General features: G+C 36.8%; 1 protein-coding gene across 1 annotated transcript in view; it reads right to left on the bottom strand.

The window, feature by feature from the left end:
- The window catches only part of COL5A2 (collagen type V alpha 2 chain), a 146037-nt gene extending 124383 nt beyond the window's left edge, over positions 1 to 21654 (bottom strand). The window contains exon 1 of the mRNA XM_002712334.6: positions 21078 to 21654. Coding sequence (XP_002712380.1) covers positions 21078 to 21186 — 109 coding nt within the window. The 5' untranslated portion in view covers positions 21187 to 21654. The remainder of the gene's footprint in view (positions 1 to 21077) is intronic.
- Between the last annotated feature and the right edge of the window lie 5600 nt (positions 21655 to 27254).

Genomic DNA, 27254 nt, shown 5'->3' with positions numbered 1-27254 from the left:
GAGTAGAAGATGGCCCAGGTCCTCAGGCCCTTGCACCCACATGTGAGACCCAGAAGAATCTTCTGGCTCCTGCCTTCAGATTGGTGCAGCTTGGGCCATTGTGGCCATCTAGGGAGTGAACCAGCAGATGGAAGACTTTCTCTCTCTTTTCTCTTTCTCTCTCTCTCTGCCTCTGCCTCTCTGTAACCCTGCCTTTCAAATAAATAAATAAATCTTTTAAAAACAAAGTCCAGGGGTCAAAAATTCCAAATGGCTGTCACTGTCCAAAATCAATTAGCCAGCATTTCTTTTGAAAGCCTAGTGGAGAATCCATTCCAATGTCTGTTGCAGCTTTTAAAAGCTGCCTATATACTTTTAGCTCATGGTTCTATTTTAAATTTCAAGCCAGAAACTTTAGGTAAGTCCTTCTGAAACTACCATCTACATGGTTCTTTCTTCCAATTCCCTCTTCTATGTGATATTGTTGTATTAACTTCCTAGAGTTTCTGTAACAAATTACTATAAATTTACTAGTTTAAAACAATAAAAACTTATCACCATATAGTTCTGGAGGTCAGAAGTTCAAAATAGGTTTCACCATACTATTATCAAAGTGGTGGTAGGGACTCACACCCTCTAGAGGACCAAAAACAAACCAAAAAACAACAATAACAAAAATCTTCACCTGTTCCAGCTTCCAGCAGCCACCTGCATTTCTTGACTAATAGCTCCTTCATTTTCAAAACCAGAAAAGTAGCGCATTCAAATCTCTGGTTCCAAGCCCGCTTGTATCATCACATCTTCCTTCACTGCATCTCTACACTTCATCTTAGCCAAAAGGCCGAGAAGTGATTCCTTCACTGCATCTCTTTCTCCTTCTTACAAAAGATCCAGTTAATCCAGAATAATTGGCTGATCGGCAACTATAATGCTGTCTGCAAACTTGAGCTCCCTTTTCCATACAAGGCAACGTATACCTGGGTTACAGAGACTAAAGCGGGGACTTCTTTGGGAGACCATTACTTTGTCCTTCATAGCTAACAGCTGTACTCAAGTTCCATGTGCTCACAGATTTGCTCATTGCTGTTTCCTCAGAGTTATGTATCTTTGTACTAAATATTTAAGTCTTTTATCTAAGAATAAGTTCCATTAAACTCACACTGTAAAATCACATTGTCTTCTTAAACTTCTAAAATAGCTAGCAGATCATCCAGTGTTAATTCACCCTAGGGAAAGTAATAAACACACGATCTATTAAGTTACTCTAAAAGGTTACAATAAAATAGTAGAAATATGATTGAAGATTAGTTGCCATGGTTGCTGAAAAATAATTTTTGGTAACAAAATGGAAAATTTGGCCTAGGCAACTGTTAATGTGACTGTGTAATAATTCTAACTAACTGTATTTTTACCCACCTCAATAATGGATAGTATTCAGGCTATAGTGCAGGAAATAGGTAAACCTTCTGTACAGTTTAATGAACTGAACAGCAAAATGCTCTAAATGAGTTTATGATATATGCGAAGCACAAAATTAATAATTCTAAACTATCAGATCACATTCAAAGTGAACATTACACAAATTCACTTTTCTTTTAAGTGCTTCTTCCAAAAATACTACAGCATGTACAAGTTATAACACATTTGAAAGTTTAACCCCAAACAAATGCAAAGGCAAAAAATAAAAAATGGTTTAGAAGAATCTAAAATATGCATTGAATTAATAAGACCTGCTAAGGACATCTAAATAAAGAGAACTAAAAAGAGCATGGATGTAATTTCATCACATACTTGCTATAAGAATCACAAACATAATTATGTTATCCTCTAGAGGAGGTGAAATTTGCACTGCTTTGCAAACTTAACTAAGCAGACACATGGAATCTCAATCCAGGCCATTGTCTACTTCAATGTGTAATTCACATATACCAGTAAAAGGGGGACTGGAATGAAATACACTTTGGATGAAAAAAAAATAAAATATGGGCTAATTTTTAGTGGAACTAAATGTTTTGTGGTATCTTTGTTTGAAATTTTCTTTGCCAAGGGTTTGGTCAAAATGCCATACGCCCTTTGGTATGTCCTAGTTTGAAGAAACAACTTAATATTTTCACCACCAGTGAAACCATTGGAACAATAAACTGTTTAAATCTGATATTGTTCAGATATATATCATTCATTCTTGACCTAAATAGGAAAAATGTTTTTGTGTGGCAGCTAAAAATTTTAAAACTTTTTTCATTTTGCATATTATTTGTTTCTCTCAAAATAGATCTTAAGTTTAAAGAAGGTAATGTTTGGTGATTTTACACTGTGTTATCCCTATAGTTTAACAGAAAAATATGGCACATAATCCATTTCCAATAAATATTTGTTAAATCTTAACTGTGAAGTTAACATTTTAGGCAATCATTCAATAATTGGAAGATGAGTTACTGAGAGTTGTGACAGGAGGCTGAAGGTAAGTGCCGTGTCTGACTCCAAAATACTGACTCTAAGTAACCAATAGAAGTTTGTAGTTTTTAGGGTAACAAAAGCATCATTATCAGTACACATTACCAGCAAGCCAATAATTTTATATAATCCATTGTTAAATCCACTAATCCCAGTTCTCTTTTGTTTTAGTCCTACTAGAACTACAGAACTTTCCTAGCACTAAAATCATTAATACAGTGTAAACACCAACTGATTGTATTCATCATTTCTTTGATAGAAGGTCCTTAAGACTAGAAAACAATATAAATCTAAAATTTATTCGAGTAACATTTTAGTCAAATACCTGAACTAAATAACTATCATATGAAAGTAGGGGCCCCCCCGCACTGTGGCCCAGCAGGTCAAGCGGCCACCTGCAGTGCTGGCATCCCATATGGGAGCCAGTTCAAGTTCTGACTGTTCCACTTCCAATTCAGCTCTCTGCTATGGCCTGGGAAAGCAGTAGAGGATGGTGCAGGTCCTTGGGCCCCTGCATCCACGTGGGATACCTGGAGGAAGCTCCTAGCTTCGGATTGGCACCGCTCCAGCTGTTGCGGCCGATTGGGGAGTGAACCAGAGGATGGAAGACCTCTTTTTCAGCCTTCTCTGTGTAACTCTGACTTTCAAATAAATAAATAAATCTTTAAAAAAAGAAAATAGTACTTAGTAGTTCAAAAATCAGTATGTGAAGTTATAGAAAAGATCTAATCTCTAGAAATATTGCTTTGTTTTCTTAACTTAAAGGACAAAAACGCTCTCAAAGGTCATTAGAACACTCCACACTACCAGGTCCAGTAACTTTCCTCCATCATCCTGTGCAATGCAGGCACCATGAAGCTATTCTAAGAATCCTTCTGATGGCTTCCATCACACTATTTTTCCCTGTCTGCTTCTCTGTTTTACCTGTATTCATTTTCTAACTACTGCACTTGATTTTCCATTTCCTGAACTGACTCTTCGCTTATTTGTCTTTTTGTTCAGTGCTTTCATATCCAATATTTCTTAACTCAATTAGTACAAATGTTTACTTTGCAGAACATTGGAACCAACGATTCTACCTCTGAGTTTATTAATAATATATAGATTGAATGCACCATGGCACTTGATTTGGTGAATACATGGTTGCTTGATTGACTAGACATGGGCATTATTCACATAAATTGGCAAAATATTTTTGCAGGTGATTAATTTTTTAGCTCATTTATAATTGCCTTCAAGAAAACCATGATAATCAAAAACGCCACTGCAGTAAGAAGAAAAATATTCCCTTGGCAAATAAACATTTTCATTAGAAATCTTTCCACTTAAATAATTCGGATGTCTAATCTTCTCTGAAGATAGTCTACATGCATGTTGTTGGTTATATACCATTCATATCTCTGTACAAAAATCTGACACTAATCATATCTCTCATATTGGTACTCTGAGTATGAAGACCACTTCTAACACTTTCTACTTCCATTGGCTAACATGACACTTGGAATCCCTGAATCTAAGAAGAAATTCAATAAGTATTTGACTGGTGACTGTCCCATCAATTTAATAATCAGTGGAGTATATAAAGCTAAGGCAGAAGTCTTCATAATTAGGGGCGTCTCATTGAATGCTAAGCAAGCATTTTTTTCTTTCCATGGCTCATATTTTTTATTTTTCTATCACATTGCTTTCATTTTTAATCTCCATGCAGATTCTAGCTTGAAAGATTACCAACTTCATCACTAGTAAATTTTATTTAGATATATTAAAAGATGTGTGGTTATTCTCCCCCTCCCATTACATCTCTCCATGCAGATCCACAACTTTTAGAGCTTAAAATAATCTCTAAGAAAATGAAGCTACTACAATACTGAGTTACACTTTCCCTAATTACCACCTACTATGAGGTTAGTCTCACTGATGTCTCTAAGAATGTGACATTGATCACAAATGATGCTCACACAGTGCGGAGTGTTCTTCTGAGCAACTAACATTGCATCCTTCCTTTTCTCATCTCTGTAACGCATGGTTGAAAGAACCTTGGACTAGGAGCCAAAATAACTAAATTGTAGATCTCTGTCTGGAATCTTCTGCATCATTTATCTCTTGTTAATTCTCAGTCTCCTTATCTGTTATCTAACATTCTTAGAATATGTGCATCAAGTGAATGGATATACTTCATGAATAACATATTATTTTTTTTTTTTTGACAGGCAGAGTTAGACAGTGAGAGAGAGAGACAGAGAGAAAGGTCTTCCTTACTTTGGTTCACCCCCCAAATGGCCGCCACGGCCAGCGTGCCGTGCCGATCCGAAGCCAGGAGCCAGGTGCCTCCTCCAGGTCTCCCATGTGGGTGCAGGGCCCAAGGACCTGGGCCATCCTCCACTGCCCTGCCGGGCCACAGCAGAGAGCTGGTCTGGAAGAGGAGTAACCGGAACTAGTACCCGGCGCCCCAACTGGGACTAGAACTTGGAGTGCCGGCGCCGCAGGCGGAGGATTAGCCTAGTGAGCCACGGCACCGGCCATCAAACATTATTATTTGTACTGGGAGAGAATTCTAAAACAACAACAACAAAAAGTCAACAGAGTACAGACTGCTGACTAGCACAGAAAACCCCAGCATTGCCACTGATAAAGTGGATCTCTTTTTATTGTTCTGATGTGACATCACCCAATCTTTCACAGGGGAGTTAGCAACTGACTTGTGGAATGGTGAAACTAATTTTATTCAAAAGAACTGCACATTGCCCACCTAGAAAAGGAATTATCAGGTACTGTAATGTAAGAGTGTTTTGAGCAACTTCCTTTTTATTATTTCATCAGCATTCCCAATGAAAACACATTATTCACTGGTAATCTTCACATTATATTAAAATAAACAGAGCAGGAATATAGATCAGCTGGTTTTGAAAAGTATCTCAGTATATATTTACTGAATAAAACAGATAAAGTACAAATTTAACCTCTGTTGCCATTTAACAGCCTTTTCAGCAGGCTTTGAAGCATGTATTTTCATGAGAGAGGCAAAGAACACAGCTAGCCAAAATATAAATGCTGGCTCCATGTTTTTAAGTTCACTGTGATGTCTACAAAATACTTAAGCAAAATTTAATAATGTAATTAGGCAATGATCTAACAATAGAAAGAAGGTACTTGAATGAACCATTGAGATAAGTATATTTTGCTTTACGTATTAGTCACAAACACTTACTGAGTATTTATTATATTCTTAGCACGAGATCTATACCTGACTTTCTGGGTTTGAGAGATAGCTTGAGTCTCATTAGCATAATTAATTTATCAATGACATTTACAGTATGACATGTGAAAATAAAACCATGGATAGTACATAGAAAGATCTAAGGTGCTACACTTGAAGAGGAAAAAAGAGGGGCTGGTGCTGTGGCACAGTGGGCAAAGCCGCTACCTGCAATGCCCGCATCCCATATGGGTGCCAGTTCGAGTCCCGGCTGGTCCACTTCTGATCCAACTCCTTGCTATGGCCTGGGAAAGCAGTAAAAGATGGCCCAAGTCCTAGGGTCCCTGCACCCACATGGGAGACCTGGAAGGAGCTCCTGGCTTCAGATCGGCTCATCTTTGGCGGTTATGGCCATCTAGGGAGTGACCCAGCAGATGTAAGACTTTCTCTCTCTCTCTCTCTCTTTCTCTCTCTCTCTCTCTCTCTGCCTCTCCATAACTCTGCCTTTCAAATAAGTAATCTTTAACAAAAAAAAAAAAAGGAAAAAAGGGAAAAGATGTCTGGAATATTCAAAAAGAGTTCAAAGACAATGAATATCAGATTTGATTGAGGACTGGAAGGATTTGGCTATGAAAGAGAAAATGGGAACCTCATAAAAGAAATAATAGTCTTAGTACAAATGACACTGCTGGAGTGTTCCCTCCACTGAGACTTTCCCTAACTCCCACACCAGCCCTCTTTCTTGTGTTTCCCTAGTATCATTCATCCACCTCCACTACAACACACCTCATAAAGTATTAACCTTGTCTTATTTGTCTCATCCCCAAGCTAGACAAGCAACTTCATGGAATTAAGAATCAAATATTTGTTTCTGTATCATCCAGTAAAGTACCTGCTAAGCAGAGGCTCTCAGTACATGCTTACTGACTAAGTGAAAATCACTGACCTGTAGGTTGCATGGAGGGAATACATGGTGTGGAGAAGAGCAATTTCAAACAAGACACCATCATTTGATATCAAAGCAACATTTCTTTTAAAAAAATGGTCAAGTCATTCAGAAGCTGAATATCCAAAGCAAATTCCAGCGTCACTGACACTTTTATAATGGATTCTGAGGAAAGGAATTTATATTCTACAAAGAAGTAAGTTTTTGTTAAATGCTTCATGACAACACAGTATACCTCACTTTTAAATAGTCCATTTAACTAGAACCTGACAGTTTTCTCCCACTGAAATTTCTGATTTAATGTGGATATTAGCATTTGTAATTTTTTAAATAAGTTCACAAGACTTTTAACATGAATATGTCATGCACCTGCATTAGATACACACAGTTACTATGCAGACATTTAAGAGAGGCTTTTTTCTCTTTTCCAGAATGTTTACAGGACACAACTAGTGTTAGTGAAGGAAGGAAATGGGAGAGAGGAACACAAAACTGGAATCCCATTTTCGTGGAAAAAAGAGAATGGTAAGCAGCATGATCCAAAATATTTTGTGCTCAAAATACCAGTGGAGGTAAATCAAACTTTCTACAAATCCATACTATAATAATCTCCCAAGAAACATTATTGTAAAAAAAATAAGAAATTAAGAACAAGCATAAAATAAGTAATAGAGAACAAGTAAGAAAATTCCATGATCTATTCCTCAGATAAAAGCCATAACCATTCTTTAATTGTCATTATTCTTTCTCTTCCTCCCTCTTCATCTATTCTTCTTCTCATTATTATCAATAATATTATCATAGATAAAATAGTAGTATAATAGGTTCATTAGATTCTTGGAAAAAATAAGGAGTTTCTCCACTGCACAGGTAAGAAGGCATGATGTTAAACTCTGACTCCCAAACTGCCAAAAACTATAAGAGAAACTGAGTCTTATGATTGTTAAAATGTTACACATCACATGATGCATCCATATATTTCCTTTCTAATTAGAAAGTTCAACTGAACATGTAAATCTATACAATTTGATATCCATTCATTGGGGATTTTTCCCATAATCATCATTTCTTTAGCCAGAAACTTCTTATTGAGCCACTCACTGAAAAGCATAAATGGGACATGTGTTCCTTCAGGGAGCCAGTATTAGGGAAGAAATTGTAATCCTGAATCACAACGTCAAATCCTAAGTGAAGTAATATAATATATATTTTTTCCCACACTGATTGCATGCATCTGATGGTTTCATTCATCCAAACATGTTCATGAGACTCCTTGTGGTATTTCTGCACAAATCCAGCCTATGTGAAGGATGATTATGGAAATATTTTACAAGTGGACTTCCAAAGTCTTGTTGGAAAATGGTATTAAAAGATGTTTATTGCATAAAAAATGACATCCAGATAAAATATTTTCATTTACACATCTTCATGAACGTTTTGATGACACTTTTTATTCACAGGCTTTCAATGGTTAAAGTGGTCCTGGATGATGTATCACAGATTTTGGAAGGCAGGAAACTGAGGCTGAGAGAATTTAAATTGCTTGCACAAAATCATCGAGTTAGTCTCTGATAGAGCTGCATTTAGAATGCAGGTTTCCTGTGTCCTGCTCCAGCTTTAATTTAGAAACTTTTCTTTAAAATTATTTCAACAATTCATTCATGAAAGAAAGTAACAGTCTATTTAGTTGAAGCTTTCATCTCTCTAACTGCATGTTTCTTTCTTCATGGGAGTCTTAAAATATACTAGAAAGTAGACAGGCCTGAAGGATGATGGAACCTTTGTCTAAACACTTGGCTCAGACTGTTGAGGATATTTGTCACCAGTTTAAACTTCTAGCTCCAAGTCCCCTTATGACCCAGAGAAAAGGGATACCATGCTGCAAACAGGCCCTTGGAGCTTAACTTTGATTCTGAGACAGGCTTCCTGATGAGACATGAATAAGGAAAAAGTAATCATAATAATAATCGATTCAGCCTTCTGCCAGGAAGCTACATTTTTCCTTCTGGAGAGACTGCCATCCAGTTATATTTTTAAAAAATCACATTTTGTCTTCTAATAGGTTATATTTATCAAAGCTTCCATTTTTAATTTTCCCTACTTAATTCTTATTTTGGACTCTGAGAACTTCTAGAAAATTATATAAGTGGGCTCTTTTACTTTCCTTGATTCAAGGTTTAAATTTTTGGAACAGAAAAAAACACTCCTTTTTTTTTCCATGTTATCATTTATGTGAAAGATTTTGTTGCATGTAGCTAACTTCATCATAGTGAAGGCATATTAAAATAGTAACGCAACCCTTAGCTCATGGAGAATTTCCACAGATATTATAAACTCTTGATTTTGAACTTGTAAGATAAATATGTATAAAGTGCTATTAAGTTGGATAAATGAAAGAATTAAAGCTGCAGCACACCTTATTTATAAGAAACTTACAAGGGAAAAGTCCTGACTTCATTCCAGTTCTCTGACTCAGGGTCAGTGCTGTTGGGACTCTATTGCCAAGCTGAGTTATTAGAAGTTGAGTGAGTTCAAATAGCTGCTTACTCTTCATTGACTGCTCAGGGAAAGGTGCGTGTCTTCCCTCATAAAAACATTGCCTCAGGGCTCAGATTAGTCTACCTTGGCATCAAGAAAATATCAGGAAAATAAATGGATGTTTTATGTATAGAGCAGTTTCACTCTTCTCAAACAACTCTACCTGAGTCAAATGTACAAACAATTGTAGAAATCTTTACAGAGAAAAAAAGAATTAAATTAATATATGGACCACCAACTTTGTGAAAGGCATCCCAATAAAGGTTTTGGCCAGTTTATTTTCCTGACTTGCTTTGTGGATATTTAAGAGCTGAGTACAAGTCTGGCCCAAGGGGGAAAATGTAAGTTAAATAAAAACTCATTGTCATTTCAGGTGTCCCAGTTACACTTTTTCTCCATATTCGACCTCCTCATTTTTTCCCCTGGTGCCTAGAATTCACTGCTCCCCTAGCTTTCCCACTATCAAACCTAGTAACTAGGAATGGTCTAATGAAGATTATTTCAGTAATGGAGGTGATAGTTTATTATGGTCCAAGAAGGAAATCCACCCAAAAAGAACTAATAATACCCACATTTCTTCAGTGTCCATAAAGAGCCAAATGGTTTAATTCCTCTTCAATATGCAGATGAAGAAACTGGGTCTCAAAGAAGATCAGTAAATTGCTCAAAGTCACATGGTCAGCAAAAGGCAGAGTCAGAACTCAGAACAGGGGACTCCAAAGTCCTCGGCATTGTTAAGCATATGTTGAAAGTAAACAGGAAAGAAGTTCTTAATGTAGGAATTACTGGCTATAGAAAGCTCTTAATGTATAAAAATAATAATAGTTGGGAACTTAGGAATTTCTCAGGAACAAAAAAATCCCACTGTTAATCAATATACTCTTTTTTTGCCTGCAGGCTTAATTGACAGTATACGTGCTGTTAGCTCAAAAGAATAGGATGTGGCACTATTTATTTACTTATTTATTACATGGCACTATTTATTTATTATTTATTCTAAGATAGCTATGTTTTAGAACATGGTAAAAAAAAAAAACAGAACAAAGAACACAAACTGAGAGATGACAAATTCCTTGAAACTCTCTAAATAAATCTCACAAGACATCATATAGATATAGATCAGGCCATACATCAGCATGGAGCAGTATATTTTAGGGGATCTCAGTGAGAGTCTAAGAGTCAACTATCAGCCAGTTTTGTTTCCTCCCTGTCAGAGAACCCTTGTCCCATGCACATGACACTTCCCATTCCCTCTCTCCTATCTTCCACATCCTGCTGATTGCCACAGAGGCATACAGTTATATTCAGTGTCACTTGAAAGGCTGCTGAAGGATTTCACAGTAGAAAAAAATGATTTTTTTTAAATCTGCCAAAGCAGGAAAGAGAAGACATTGCAAGCAGGGAGAGAAAGAAGAGGTGGCAGAAATACCCATTCTGAAATGGTTCCAGAAATCTGTGCTTTGGGAAAAAGTCACTTTGGGCATACATGATGTGGCCTTTTTAGGGTTCAATCCTGAAAGAACAAAACTCAAAACTCCTATTTAAAAACCATGGGAATCTGGTGAGAAAGTTTCCATTTTGAATATAGGAAGAGACTTTCAGTTTCTGTTAGAAAAGACTTGTTGTCTTTCAGGAAGAACTGAAAAAGAAGAGCTCAAAGATTCCAAACTTAAAGTAAAGGTGAGGAGATGGATGTACTAATTACCATGATTTTATCAGCACATTGTGTCCCATAAATATGCACAATTATTATGTATTAATGAAAAAAATTAAGAAAAATGATAGGTTTGAAATGATTTTAATGTTAGATTGTGTAACTCTCCATGGACACTTTGGGGTTTCTATAACAACTGAATTTCATCTTCCTATAGCCTAAAGCACAACGTAATTGGAATAGTGGGATTTTCTCCTAGGGTCACTATGTCAGCTAATTCCCACAGACAGAGAATATCACACCAAGATTTTAAAAGGCAAAAGCCATATATTGAACTCACGTTACAAGGGAGTAGTATTATTAAACATGTGCACTAAAGCAATAACTACAGAGTACAAGTGGCATGCAATTGTTCCCTATGGGGTAAGAAATAAAAGGATGCAGAATAATGTAGGTCAGACTAAAATTAAGTCTGATTTGAAGCAAAATTTGGGAAAATAATATGCAGATGGAGCTGCAGTGTGAGACACTAGTAAAAGCTAGGATGGCCTCAAAATCCTAACTGGGTTTTCTTCAAACAGAAAGGAGGTTGAAAGCATACTTATCTTAAAAATTAAAATAAGTAAAGTGGTTCTTACTTCTACAGCTTTGGCAGCCATTACTCAAAGAACACATGGCAAGAACATGAGGTGGCTCATGTGAACTGTACCTTTGGCAGGTGCAAGAAAACTATTTATTTATGTGCTGAATATAGTAAAATATCATAAAGCATATTGATTTAATTTGGTCATTCTTCAGGTACGAAAACACAAAATATCCACTGTGGAACTTGGAGTATATTAATTGATTTACCTCTGAAGAGATAATTTCATTGTTATTTGGTTTAATCCACTACACAAATAAATACCTCCACTATTACCTTTTTTAAATAATCAAAGAAAATCACACTATAAAAAACCTTCCAAGGATAATGGGAATGCCAATTGATTTTGGAATCTATGAATTGTGTCTAAGCAAAATTCACTTCAGTGATACTATGCTTAAAGCAGAAAAATACAAATCATACTTACAACATATCTAATCTAATCAGAAGACTTCAAGATTTAAGTAGAAGCTGGTAAAGGGTTGGGGGGAAAATTGAGTGCTTTTTTTTTTTTTTTTTTTACAAGCACGTAGAAAGACATACCACTGTCGCACATCAAGGCTTAAACTCAAGTTCCCTTGATAGAATTAACAGTTGTTCATTTGTTGACCTCATTGCTTTTTTTTCCAGTATAAATTCATATAACAGAAAGCTCTTCACTCAAGATGTCTGACTTGTGTCATAACGTGTAGTGCCTTTCGGCCTTCCTTACTGAGATACTGGAAAACTCGAAACTTCTTTGTAGTTCATCTTTCCATGGTAATCAGTTGGTCTCACTGTCTACCAGCCCATCCCACCAGAAATTCTAGCTAAAAATTGAACACTAATGTGAGACACAGGATCCTTGAATTAAATTATGTAGAATCATTTCTTCAAAAAGCTCTGAAAAACAATGAGGGGGGGAAATGGCTTAACAATACTACAAACCAGCATAAATGAGTCTGATAAGTTCTTCTTCCACAGAAACAAATAAATAAGCACACAGCTGCTGTTAGGAGAACTGAAAATAGTCAATGTCTATAAATGAATTGCATTTGCTATGGGAATCATTTGGAGTCTCAGAATCCCAAAATGAAAAACATCTAAAGCTGATGGCCACAAAATAACCCTATTGAATATAAAAGATAAAGAATTCCATAGCTACATAAATTTCACTTCTTTCCCTCTAAGTTAACCTCATCTTTATTGCTTTTTTCCCATCTTTATTTGTAAGGTTGAAAAATTGAGAAGAAAGAGAAGTGCAGCAACATAAGAAAAATGTGCCTGTATCTTACATCCGTTTCTGCTTTCTGGAGTCAATTTCACAAGAATCTCTGGGAGTGCAGAGAGTGAAGTAGATTAACAGCCTTTGGGAAATGCTGCAAAGTCTGGGAAAAGATGGTCACTCCCACTACTGTATCCAAGTAGTCCCAGGAGCTGCCTTGTAAATCCCTGCCTAGTTAAGCAATCCCTCTCGTTGCAAAGAACCCAGAGCAATGCAAGGTGGGAAATAAGCTCCCACTTCGTAACAGAAACTTTTATGACCATCATAGTTTCAGAAAATAAACTCTGAAAGAGACAAGGTTGGTAACCAGGCATGAGGTGGCACTGGGACATGGAGTGGATCAAGCTTGGCTTGTGCACACCCTGGGAACAATCACAGAGAATGAGATGTATTTGTGGGTGTGAAATAGCAGAGGGACAGTGATGCTTCAGTTCATGGGGCCTTCAGCAACTCTCCAGTGGGAAGAGGCTTTTGTTTTCCTCTTCTTTTGTTTTTTCCAGTAGTAAACCTACCAAAGGAGACAATACAACATAACCCTTCCATCTGAATAGTAATTTTTTTAAAATTGGCTTAGAAAAATTTATGAATAAAATATAAAATTATTGGTGTATTATCAAAATGACCATACCAGAGTAGTAAATGAAATTTGCATATTAAGTTTTACATTTGATTTTAATCTGTTTGAGAATAGAAGTTGTTGATTTTTCTATAACATCTAACATCTTGGCTTTCATAATCACCCAATAAGTATTTGTTGTTATTGCTATTAAGTGATATAGTAATGTAATAATAATATCAACTACCATTTAATGACTTCCTACTTGCTGGAAATCATGCTATCATATAGGCGGTTTACATACATGATAGCCTGCATAATAACTATTTGAGACAAATATCATTCATATTTTATATATAAAGGAACTAAGACATAGGAAAATCAAGAAAATCACCCAAGAATCCACAAATATAATTTACAAAACATGAATTGAAATCAGTTCACTCAAATGAATGGTGGTAAAAAATTTGTTTAGATTTTTCACGAATAGTATTTACTTGGCATATATGCATGAGATAATTACCATACCTGGTATGTAAAGTGAATTTGTTACATGGCCCTTATCTCCCAAGAAACTTCCCAGAGGTCAATACTAACATATTTGAAGCACTTAGAGAGAATGTACATTTAAAGAAAAGGCTTATTTATTAAAGACTAGACTCCCCTAATTTCATAGAGGTTATAAGATTTGAGACCAGTTTTGAAGGAAAATGTCAACAGGGGGAGGATGAAAGAGAAGCACAGGTGTAGCCAAATTGCAAAGGTTAGACATGCAAGTTGGCTCTGACACGATAAAAGATGATATATCATGCAGTTATCAATAGGGTTTAAGTCATGATAACAGAAATAATTTCAGGTGCTTGATAGAGTGGAGATTACGAGTGGCCTTGAAAATCAGTTGGATAATTTTAGCATTGTTACACTTAAAACACACAGAGTCAATGCCAATATAATGTGTTAAGCTTGATGCAATAAACAATGACAAATTGAGATTAAAATATTAGACTGGTAATAACATGATAAAAACAGGATTTAAGAATACTAACCTTCTAGGAAACTGTGAAATGGATTCATGGGTCAAAGTGTTCTCAATATGATACAGTTCCTGCCTGGGAGAGGTGACTTAGAGCTGTGAAATGCAAAGGAGGTGCATTTAGCTCAACTAGAGAGAGAATGTAAATTCTGAGTAGAATGCGGACAGTAGAGATTACAAAAGGAAAAATGAATGTATGAGTGTGTGAATGCATGAGTGTATGTGTGTGTGTGTGTGTGTGTGTGTGTTGAAGGGTGGAAGCTACAAGCAACTCATTATTCTGAGGCACAGAATGACAAGTGATGTGACTAAGTACAAGAAATGGGCCAAATCAGGAGCATCTTGCATAGCATGCTAAGAACCTGGAACCCTATTTTTTCTCAAAGTTCCTGTGAGCAATGGAAGATTTTAAAGAGGGAAATGAAATGATCAAGCTTTAGTTTTATATCACACTCAGAGTAGATCTGTATATGTGTGGGTGGGGAATAGGCACGTGGGAAACAAAGGGACATTTGAATGCTATTGCAGTAAACCACGGATAGATGATGAGGGCCTGAACTGAAGCATTTGTAGTAGAGATGGAGATGATGTAAATCTGAGAAACACTTAGCAAGTAAAATGGTAGACACTGATTAGAATTGTACTGATTGAATGCCAGGTAGGATGGTGTAGAAGATTTGCTGTCATAATGAATATGTAAGAACATTGATCCCATCTCAGAGGAGACATAATGAATTGGGTATTGGAGATACTGAACTTAAACTGGTTCTGGACCACCCAGATGAGAGTTGGATATACAACTCTGAAGTTCATGTGAAAGGTCAAGTCCAAGAGAGAGATCTGAGAAGTCCCAGCATTTAGTTGTTAAGCAAATCACTTTTCCATAGATGGTCTAGGAAGAGGATATCCAGAATCAGCGAACCAAGTCCTTTGAGAAGAAAACAGAGAAAGGAGAAGAAGCTCATGAATGAAACATGGAAGTAGAGGTAGAAACTTCCTCCAGCACATTTCAGGAAAGTCTGCCAAGAGAAATAAAAGGTGACCTTTGGAAATATTGACTATAACAGCTCATGAGTCTTCCGTGAGGTTTAGATCAAACATGCCATGAAATTTTCACATTACTATATCTCTCATATTTAAATCTAAACTTTTCAATGTTGTAATTGCAGAGCAAGAACCATCAGTTCAAAATGAAGCATATCCATGTTCACATTTTTTTGAATACCATGCCAGGTAAAGAGACAGTGCATGAATTAGTCTTTTACATGGAGCAAACTGTGACTCCCAAAGATTTTATTCTGTGGCCACAGTTAAACATGATTCCAATTTTCTAAGTACCAGTTTCTCAAAGCTTCCTTTTGCTGTTTTTGCCTCACATCCTGCATTGTGTACACATATAAAATAATTTAAAAAGCGAACGATGAATCTCAGGCTTTTGCTGATAGTGCTGAAAGTGTGAAGATCAGAAAGTTAAGCTAGGGGAAATGTTGAAAATGAAAATTTTTTATTCAACTGGAAATCTATTTGGATAACAAGAGTTCTTTGCATAGCAGAATAATTCATCTAAGTCTCCATTAGGGAGATTTGGGTCTGGAGTTACTTTTCCAGAAGTGATAGTGAATTTCAGAGATCAGTGCTGTGACGCAGTGAGTTAAGCCACCATTTGGAGTCCTGGCAACCCATTTGGGTGCTGGTTTGAGTCCTGGCTGCTCCAGTTCCAATCCAGTTCCATTCTAATGTGCCTGGGAAAGCAGTGGAATGTAGTCCAAGTCCTTATAGATCTGAAAGAAGCTCCTGGCTCCTGGATTTGGCTTGGCCAAGCCCTGGCCGTTCCGGCCATTTGGGAAGAGAACCAGAGGAGTGTCTTTTTCTCTCTCTCTCTAAATAAATACACACACATATATATATATCCTTCTTTGTAATTCTTTCAAATAAATACATAAATAAATCTTTTTTTAAAAAATAAGCAAAAAGGGCTTAAAATGGCCCACATGCCATATTCGCCATGCCATATTCGCCGCAGAAGGAGACACAGTTTAGGGGCTAGTGTTGTGGCACAGCAGGACTGGAGCCAGTGCTCCTATATGGTAGGCTGGCATTGTAAGTATTGGCTTAACTCATTGCACCACAACACTGGCCCATAACTTGGATGTCACATAGCAAAAAAACAAACAATAAAAGTAAAGATTTTGCAATGGATTAATTATGAAGAATAACTAGGCAGCCTTACAAGTAAAGTGAATAACTACAAACCAAATTATTTTCAAAGTCACAATGTGTAGACTTGGAACATATAAGCCAATGATTCACATTAAGATCAAAAGCGGGTCAAAGATTTAATACAGTGGTTTACTGATGTGAGTCAGTCACTTATAGAGCTTTGGAAAATGCAGATTCCCAGACCCATTCCAAACCTACTAAATCAGGATTTTGGAAAGGAGAGGAACCTAGAATCTATATTAGTAACAAGATCTCCTGACCTTGATACATATACTGCTTACCAACTAATTTGAATCCTGGTTGAAGTACACATTGTATTGGTTTATATAAAAAATTCACAAAATCTGTTCACCTATCTACTTATGTAGGAAAATATAAACTCCTCAACATAAAGATTGACTTTACTTTGGATAGACAGTATAAGTACTTTATCTAAAGACAATTATGAAAGAAAATATAGCCTAACTTTTAAGTGCCTTCCAGGGTCCTTAGCTTTGTAGTGTGCTCAGAAATGAACACTAATCAGGGTGGATCTGCTCACTCAACTATATTCTGTTCTTTGAAACCACAAGATCTATTTCACTAAAAGTGGCCAATGCATATGCTCATTGTGGCCCAAACTGTGGCTGTATCTGAATAGCCATTCCTCCTCGAACTTTTCACAGCATAACTGTTTAGTAGAGTACATTGCTAATACCTATGGCTAGTACATTTCTAGTCTCCCTTGAAGCTGTGTGTAACCATAACACTAAATACAAGTTTAAATGTAATGAAAACTTAAATGTTTCTCTAAAGAGGGTTGGGGGAGAAGGGTCACAGCCTTTGTCTCCAATCCTGTATCCAAATGCAGAAAGTATAGGCAGTGGCTGGAGCTCTATCAGCCATCTAGGACCATAAAATCAATAACCACATCCTACAAATATGGCGGTAGAGAGCTACAAATGGCCTAATTTCCTGATGACTTTATAGAACCAATAGACAAGCCTTTCACTGCCTACTTAAAGTCTGCTACATAAGAGAAAAAAACAGCAATTTTTGGTTTACTGCATTCTGTTACACGCAGCTGGACATAAATTAAAACATTTACTATGAAAAAAAATCTAAATGTCTTGCATAATTCAAAGTACTTATATGAATAGTAATGAGTTGAAAACAATTTATGAATGAACAGCTACCTTAAGTTCCATATTAATATTCTATGTATCCTGCAAAACGATGCTATCGAAGCCCTGCCAGGTGTTAGGCACCTGCATCTTCCTATTCCTTTGTGCGAAAGTACAAGAGATCACGATACAGAAAACACTATGAGCCCCTCTTCCCTTAGTAATAAGGAGTTGGCTTGGTCCCAGGATATCAGTGTAGGATTGAAATGTGAGTGCTGCAGATTTATGGTTCATGAGCTATATTTGGCACTAAGATATATTTTATTTGGCTTGTACAATGCTTTCTAAAAATGTTAATTTTGAATGCTTTAAGGTAGACATGCATCTTTGTTCTGCAGAAGCCTCATCATCTCCTGTGACACTCACTTGGTTCACTTGTTTATGTAACCTGTCAGTCCTCTGAAAGCAATGGTGTTTACAGCATCTGGAAATAAAATAGTACATTTCTCCACCTTCACTTTTCTCTATTCCTCCTCTAGAGTTGAATAAAGTGGTTCATATCTAAGATTATTCACACAAATAGTGTATGCATATTTTTTCTAATAATAAGAATGTATATAGCTCACTAAATGTTAGACTTATTTGGGATTATGAACTTTACTGTAAATTTTTTGTATTTTTTCTTACAAAAAATAATGTGGAATATTTCAAAGCCCCCTACCACCACACACACACACATACAGAGAGAGAGAGAGAGAGAAAACTTTTCAAAAGCTGATTTTGTCTTCTAACTCCCTGATTTTTATTACTGAATAGTTTCAAATAAAGTTAGCCTGATTCCCAAATATCATTCCTTTGATTTCATATAATTTAAAAATTCAAATCAGTTCTAAGTTATATACTGAAAAATGGCACTATTTTGACCTAAAATCCCTAAATTGCATTTACTCACTTTTTCAAGGTTCTTAAGATTTTTAATTGACACATAAACTCATACATATTTATGGGGTCCAATGTGATATTTGATACTTATATACAATTTACAATGATCAAATCAGGGTAATATTTCTTTGTGTTGGAAACTTTCCATTATCATACATATATATTTTTGTCATACAGGAACTCAGCTTTTTAAAAATTTACTGGCAAATAACCACAGTCACATTCATAAAAATATATCTGGAACTCTTAAAAAGGCAAAAGTAAAAGCTTATAAACATGTTGACATTTGTACACAAAATAAATACTATAATATATGACATTATAGCTAAAATTTGAAAAATATAGTCTTGCTTTGATGTGTGCCTTAGATACTTCTCTAATTTATTTACCTAAACTTATTCTTCCCTAACTCAATCTCACATGAAGTCTCTAAATTCTTAAACTTTCATTAAGCTTGTAACATGTCTGAACAAGGGAAATAAGATGTTGCCAAGTATCCAAACAAAATCAACTTAAATCAAAATGTACATGGTAGGTAATAGAATAAAGCTAAGTAACTCTTAATACACTGGATTCTGGAATTCTTTTCTGTATCATTTTAAGTAGTTACTTTTTTTTTGCTATTGAGTTTTATAACATACACACTTTTAGGTTGAGAAATAAAAGGGGAATTTATTATTTGCAATACATATGCAAGCAATTACCCCTTCTCTGTAAAATCTGATGTTTGGAATTCCAGTTTCTGTGGTGTTTAATTATACTGAGGGTAGAGGGGTTGATTTGGAGTTGGGAACTTCTTTGTACCAAGCATCACATTCCTAACATTTATGTAAATTAGTATTAAGGAAAACTCACTCAGTTTTCAGAAATACCTACAGATAATCACAACTATTTGGGAAAGTCTCTTGGCATATGGCCTATTCCAAATTGAACATTCTTTTCATTGGTTCACACATTCAATTACTTTCAAGCTTTACAAAAGTAAATTATAATGTTAACAAGAGTTGAAAAAGAAAGTTGTATTACATTTTTTAAAGTTGATTGTTTTGGTGGGGGAGGGGAGCAAATTGTTCCTTTTATATTCAGATTTTCTATTTGTATTGTAATTTTGCTGCATTTTTTCCTTCACTTTCCAAACTTCCACTTTCCATTCAGTTGTAGGCCACACCATACTAAACAATATATTCTGCTCGTACCATTGCAAGGAAACTCAAGAGTTTACATTTTGCAAATTGCCTCATTTTCAAAAAGCTCCAAGATCTTAGAAAGTGCCCCCTCTATAGGACTCTTGACGGACTGTTGAATCTCCATTTCCAGATGCTTATTTTCACTTTTTAAAAGTTTTTAGAACTTATGCTCGCTAGATTAATTTTATAAACAACTTGGAGAAAAATGCACAGAAGCAGCTAGTTTATTTGATATACATGTATGGACACGTGTATCTGTGTGTGTGTGTGTATATATATATATATTTGAAAGATAGCAACTGAAAATGTTAATGAATGTGCTAAGTTTTAAAAGCTTGAGTTTAATGTTAAACATTTATAGAAATCTGTAATGGTATATTAAAAAGGAACACATATCTTTATTTGAATTTTCACTCCTCAAGAGTAAGGATTTAACAATCAGAGAAACCAGTTTAAATATTGTCTGTTCTATAATTCATGCATTTTTGCTTAACTGTAACATATAACCCAACCCTAGTATATGCAAATCGCATAGGAAAAAATTCGTTAATCAGGCAAGATGTGTCTCTGAAAAAAAACAGAAAAAAAAAAAAAACACCCAAAACTTTGCTCTAAGGGATACTGCCCACACAAATAGCCCATGCCAAATAAGTTGTATATAAGGCATGCTGGTTTCCTGCTTCCCACCATCCAACTAGGGAACCACCGCTGTCCTGATGAGCGAGTCACTCGGGTGGGAAAATACCACTGTTTAAGAAATCTGGCTTCCATCAGCCTCTGTCACAGAGAAATAAACGAGACTCCGGCTCAGTAAGCAAAAATGGCTTTAAGCTCACAAATGAAAATGGTGAAGAAGTGTAAGTCTGTAAAGAGAAAGGAACAGAAGACAAAGACAAAGGCAATTCAGAGCTATCAGAGTTGCTGCAAAGGTTTTTTTAAACAAAGAATTTTATGAAGCAGCTGAAGTTCAGTACAAAAAGACTCCACCCTACCCAGCTTCTGCAGCAACTTTTTCTTGCTCTGAAAACTCCAGCCCACAGAACAGAACTCCTCTAACGAAAACTGCCTTTAGGGCTCGGTTTTTAAACTCTCTTCTTTGAAACTTCCCACCCTTACACTAAAGCAAAAGAGCTTAATCGTCGACTTTCCCAGAAACACTTAGTAATGTACTCTCTCCAATGGCAGACAGGGAATCTCCGAACTTAACAAACATCCCAATTGTCTTCTGAGCCGTTTCCCAGGTGCAAATCTGTCAGCCCCTTTCTCAAACTTCAAACCAGAACCTCCTCTTCATGCTCTTCCTGGGGCTTAACATTCCATCTCTTTCCCAAACCGTGCAATAAACATCACAAGCAAACTCACCGGCAAAATCGCCATCCTCGCCTTCTTCCTGGGCTTTTATTGAGACAAATTGCCCTAATAAAACAGTAAGAATGAGGAGAGGTCTTGCTTCCACCCAGTTTGCCATCATATCTAAATATTAGACATGTGGGTCCTCCTGGGCGTGAAAAGTCGATTCTAAGGTTATTGTAGCACCATGAAGGCAGCTGAGGGGTCCTCTCTCGGCACCAGCCCCAAGGCAGCCTCTGCAAACCCACTTTTTCAGCACCAGCTCCAGCACCGTCTGCGGAAACTTTTTTCAAGCGTTGCAGCTTTAAATAGGAAGAATGCTGCCTCCACTTCTTTTCCTGCCCCTTTTCAGCTTGTTCAGGCTCATAACCATCCAGTGTCTGCCAAGCAACGGTCTGATTGATGGTAAACAACCAAATCAGAACACGCGTCTCTGTGCCTTGAACTTGCCCTATTTCAGCTGTGTTTCAAGCATAGATGGGGCTTAATAACGGAAACAAACTTTTATTTCTTTCTTTTTATTTTACTAAGTCTGTTAGAAGCAAAGAATCCTATTCTTCCAGACTGCCCTTCCCCCAAATACACACCCCTTAACTTTTCCACTATTTGCTAAAAAAGACATTAGGGAGGAAATACAGCCCTTTAGCCCAGTTTTTAAGATTTAAATAATTCAGGACTCCCTTGTCCACCTTAAATCTTCAAAGGATCAATTTTAACCCTTTCGTTTAAGTACATAGGTAGGATTCTTGTTCCTTTCTCATATCCTGTTTTTTTTTTTCCTCAATATTATAAAAGGGCAATGTTAGAATGGAGCTCAGGTAAAATCTAGGTAAGGAAACTGTTTTAGGTAACTGAAATTGTGACAAATCATAATCTGAATTAAGAAAATATGAGAGGACTTCAAAAGTTTCATGGAAAATCTGTACTATAAAAAAAAGCATGGATTTTTAAAAGTTTTGTGCCAAAATAAACTTTACTTTGAAATCAATTTTCCATAAACTCTTTCAAGTCCTTCATTGGTCCTCTCCTAATCTCTTCACATCCCCTGTTAATGGACCACATATGCAGGTTCCTCTTTTTTGTAGAAAGTTTTGTTTTGTTAGAAAAATAGTCTGCTAAGTCAGTGTAGAATGGGCAGTGCACTGAATTTGGAAGCAGCAAGGTTCAAACACCAGCTCTGCCACTCACCAATTTTGTAAATAAACCTACTCCTTTACTTCTGAACTCTCCAATTTACTCCCTTGAGAAAAGGACTTTGCCCTGACCAATGCTACAGAGTTGAGTGACACTAAAATGAACCATATATTATTAACTAAGTTCCAAATTACAAAGAGCTACATAAGCATAGATAGCAGTGTCATTAACCCTCAACCAGCTTTTTAGAAAATATGACAATCACACAAGACTTTAAGTAGCACTATTTATAAACTTCTCTTCCAATTTCATGCTTACTAAGATCTTAATGATGTCAGCATTTTACATAAACCAATACATTTGCTACCTTTAATCCCCCTAGAATCAGAATGGATGTTCTATACCATACAGGTGAGTCAATTGCTCGTAATTATTTATCAGTGATTGGTACCTGGCACTGTACTAAGCAAAAGAAGGAAAGGATGACGCACACAACAATAAAAGGCCATCACCTTCAATGAACATATGTAGGTGCTGAGCAAATAAATTTACATGAAACAAAGATATATAAGCCACTGCATATACATATGTGTGGGACACAGTAAGCCCTGTGGAAATTTAGCCAAAGGAGAGATTATAAAATGAGATTAGGTAAATAAAGCATTTATATTATGTTTCTTAATAGAAAAAACATACGCATTAAATTGAATTTTAGCTTTGAAGCTAAAATCTATAGAAACATTCCTGAGGTGGTCAATTTTCCAAGTCATTTCCAATTTTCTATTCCTATATCCCTCAGTATAACCTTACTTAGACACATCTCATTTTGATGACTTTTGTCACCACCACACCGTTCTCATGGAATGCTCTGTTCCCACTTAAGAAATGGCCTGAGGACCAAAAATCACCCTTCTGCTAATCCTTTGTAGAATATCTGAGTGAATTCAGGACTTTGAAATGACCTTGCTAAATATTCAAACAGAATAACATGGAAATAAACAAATGCAAGCCAAGGAACGAAGTACCCTCTGAGCTTCCCAAGTTCTATTCTATTATGAAGTAATTTTAGACATCAACACAACACTGATACCAAAGAGTTGGCAAGATTTTCAACCATCTTGGTGTGGAACCTTACTGGAACACAGAGAAAATATACATTTGTAGAAAACCTGCAACTCTGAGAAACTATTCGCCATGTGGAGGTACAAAGATGATAAGATCAGATCATCAAGTTATCAGTGTTACAGCAGTCAGTGGACATAACACTGCATACCTGCTCTGATCAGCACCTTAGGATCTGTTACTAACAGAGTTATTATCAATACATTACATAGTTATTTTAAATTTATCAACATAATACACTGCTTACATGGAAAGATTTAAAACACAATGCATCTTCTCACAGTTCCCTCCACTTTCTGCCACCTCTTTGCATCATACTAGAAACTCATAGTGTAATAGGGGTATAGCAAATATTTTAGTTGGGAGGGGGCAGCACTGTGGTGTAGTGGGTAAAAACGCCACCTGCAGTGCCAGCATCCCATATGGGTGCCAGTTCGAGTGCTGGCTGCTTCACTTCCAATTCAGCTCTCTGCCATGGCCTGGGAAAGCAGTGGAGGATGGCCCAAGTCCTTGGGCCCCTGCACCCACCTAGGAGACTCGGAAGAAGCTCCTTGCTCCTGGCTTTGGATTGTCACAGCTCCAGCTGTTGCGGCCATTTGGGGAGTGAACCTGCAAAGGTAAGACCTCTCTCTCTCTCTGTCTTTCTCTCTCTCTCTCTCTCTGCCTCTCTTTCTCTGTGTAACTGAGTTTCAAATAAATAAATAAATATTTTTTAAAAATTATTTTTAATATTTGTTTATTTGAAAGGTAGAATTCCAGAGAGATGGGGTGGGGAGAGAAAGAGATCTTTCATCCATTGGTTTACTTCTCAAATGGTCACAACAGCCCAGGGCTGGAATATGCATAAGCCAGGAGTCTGGAACCCTAACTGGGTCTCTCACATGTGTGGCAGGGACAGAAGTACTTGGGTCATCTTCTGCTGTTTTCCCAAGTGCATTATCAGGGAGCTGGATCAGAAGTGGAGCAGCTAGGACCTGAACCAGCTCTTATATGGGATGCCAGCTTTGCAGGCAGCAGCTTAACCTCCTGTACCACAAGACCAGCCACTGCAAATGCATTCATGAGTGCTGAAATAAATCAATATTTTTATTGCCCTTGTGAGTCAAGTAATGAGTAGAGAAATATTTTGCAACTTGGCCTTTGCCTATAATTTTGACTTCAGGGTCCTACACTACCATTTAGAAATGTGTTTAATATCAGTAGATATGGTTGAATTAAGCATAGAGGATGGAAGTATTTCTTAGTCCCTGAAGAACAGACTATGCCGTAATTGCTGAAGAAAGCTCAGAAATCTGACTTAATTCCAAAAAGCCCATCTTAACTGTGTACATTTTATGATATGTTCCTAGTGGGTAAATGTTAATGAATTGTCATAGCAACCCTGAGAGCTACTTGTTATTTTTCTCAAAGCATATATAAGGAATTACAGTTCAAAGAATTTTACTTGTTCAAGTTTATGAATGACAAAATTGAGGATTCTACTTAGATGATATCTGACTTCAAATGATTGTTCTCTGAGCTTCCCAGCTCTTGGTTGACCTACCTCACAGGCTTCCAGCTTCAGGAAGAAAGCTGTCTCAGCCCTTGTTAGGGGTGATCCCTTTCTCTGGACTCCATCCCATCCCTTCAACCTCCTTCTAGACTGCACATCATTGTCTTCTCTCTGCTTTCTACCTTCTTCCTCTCTTCCTGTATTAGTACCTCTCCTCTACCCTGTAAATCTGCTCTTCACTCACTGCTCATTGTTTAAAAGAAAGAGAGAGAGAGAGAGAGAGAGAGAGAGAGAGAGAGAGAGAAAGAAAGGAAGGAAGGAAGGAAGGAAGGAAGGAAGGAAGGAAGGAAGGAAGAAAGAAAGAAAGAAAGAAAGAAAGAAAGAAAGAAAGAAAGAAAGAAAGAAAGAAAGAAAGAAAGAAAGAAAAGGAAGGAAGGAAGGAAGGAAGGAAGGAAGGAAGGAAGGAAGGAAGGAAGGAAGAAAGGGTGATTTATCTTTTATAGTCTCTTTGCTTTCACTGCTCTCAGTCATCTTCACCCTCTGCATCAGGATTTCAGCACCAGCACACTCCTACCTATAGCTCGAGAGATCAACAACCACCCCGAATACAACCCTCCAAAACTTTCTTCCCTCCTCACCATTATATTTGAATTCTGACTATTGCCCTCTTACTCAAACTCCTTTCTGTCATGGCTTCCCTAGTCCCCTGGGCCCCCTGTTTTTCTGGGCAAACTTCCATTGCTAATTCCTCTCTGTAAATTGTGCTCAGCTCTTCCCCCACCCTGTCCATTGTCTTGGGCTATATTAACTACTAGATCCCCTGCCTTTATTCCATTTACATGCTAATTGGCTGCTATTGTCCTTGGTACCCTTTGACACTGCCACCTTTTCCCTTGTCCCAAAGATCAGAAACAGAAGACTCAGCCTTCTCCCTCAACTCAATCAATTTGTCACCAAGGCCTGTTGATTTTGTTACGCAATCCTTCACTCAGTTGCTCCCTGCTCCTTAAAAAGTGACTTCTGATAAGGACTATGTTGTTGTTTATCTCTGTTTATCTTCCCAACATATTGCATATTCTATAGCACACAAAAATCCTTAATTCATGATTATTGATCTGAATAAATGAAATCATATTATTGCATGAAAAGATATTAATTTAAGATCAGCTATGTAATCATGGTGAAATTAGTTTTCTGTTTATCTTAGAATGGATGCTAAGTTCTCTTTTTAAGTTAATACAGCTGCACCAAATTTTTTAATAGTTTCATGTACTTAGAAGATATAAAATTGTAACTTAAAGTAGCATGATATTTTAAAATAATAATAATAATAAGTGCCTACTTCTTGGCTTCCATCTTTTTCTGTTTTTCATATGTTATCTCATCCATAAAGAATATTTCCCTGGAACATAGAACAGTTTCAGGCCACACTCAGAATTTCTAATCTTTGCCTGAGAAAATCACTGGCTTGGTCTAATTTATTCCCTCAATCAACAAATATTTATTTACTGTCTATATCTACCAGGTTCTATTCAAAGCACTGAGGATATAGTAGTGAACACCACCACTGCCAAGTTTCTGACATCCTGGAGCTACAACCTTGAAGGGAAAAGCAGCAATAAGTAAGAAAGCAAATATGCAAATGAGGTAAGTTCAGACACTGATATATCATGAAGGAAATAGCAGTCTGTTGTTTTAGAATTGTTCAGGAGTCAACAAGAGGAGGGCTGTTAGAGATAAGGTCATCAGGAAAGACCCTTTTCAGGAGGTAACTGTGAACTAAGACCTAAAATTGGAAAAAGGTTTATCTCTGCAGAACTTGAGGGACAACAGACATTACAAGTAAAAGATACAGTAGGCATCAATGGTCTGGGATGGTATATTAGTTTCTACTGCTGCCATAAAGATTATTACAGCCTTTGTGGCTTAAAACAGCACAAATATACTGTCTCACAATCTGTACGTCAGAAATCTGGTATGGATCCCACTGGGCTAAAATCACCACGCCAGGACGGCTGCATTCTTTTCCAGAAGCTCAAGGGGCGAATCCATTTCCTTGTTTTTCATAATTCTGGAAGCCATCCACACTCCCTGTCTCATAGCCTCTCCTCCATCTTCAGAGCCAGACATATCCTCTCTCTGACACAACTTGTATTATTTTTTTTTCTCTGACCACAGCATGTGAAGGTTCTCTGCCTTAGGACACATTTGTCTGTATTGAGTTCTCCTAGGTAACAGATAACAGCCTCCACTCAAGAGTCCTTAATCACACTCACAAAGTCTTTTTTTAAAGAGATTTATTTTATTTCTTTGAAAGGCAAAGTTACAGAGATGGAGAGAGACACAGAGAACGAGAGAGAGAGAGAGAAAGAGAGAGAGAGAGAAATTGATTTTCCATCTGCTGGTTCACATTCCAGATGCCTGTAAAGTCCAGCTCTGGG

The sequence above is a fragment of the Oryctolagus cuniculus genome, chromosome 3 (assembly GCF_051225735.1).
Source record: "Oryctolagus cuniculus isolate XC-2025 breed Fujian yellow rabbit chromosome 3, ASM5122573v1, whole genome shotgun sequence".
Taxonomy (NCBI): Eukaryota; Metazoa; Chordata; class Mammalia; order Lagomorpha; family Leporidae; genus Oryctolagus; species Oryctolagus cuniculus.
The sequence above is the reverse complement of the archived record's forward strand: the minus strand, read 5'-3'. Positions and strand labels throughout refer to the sequence as shown.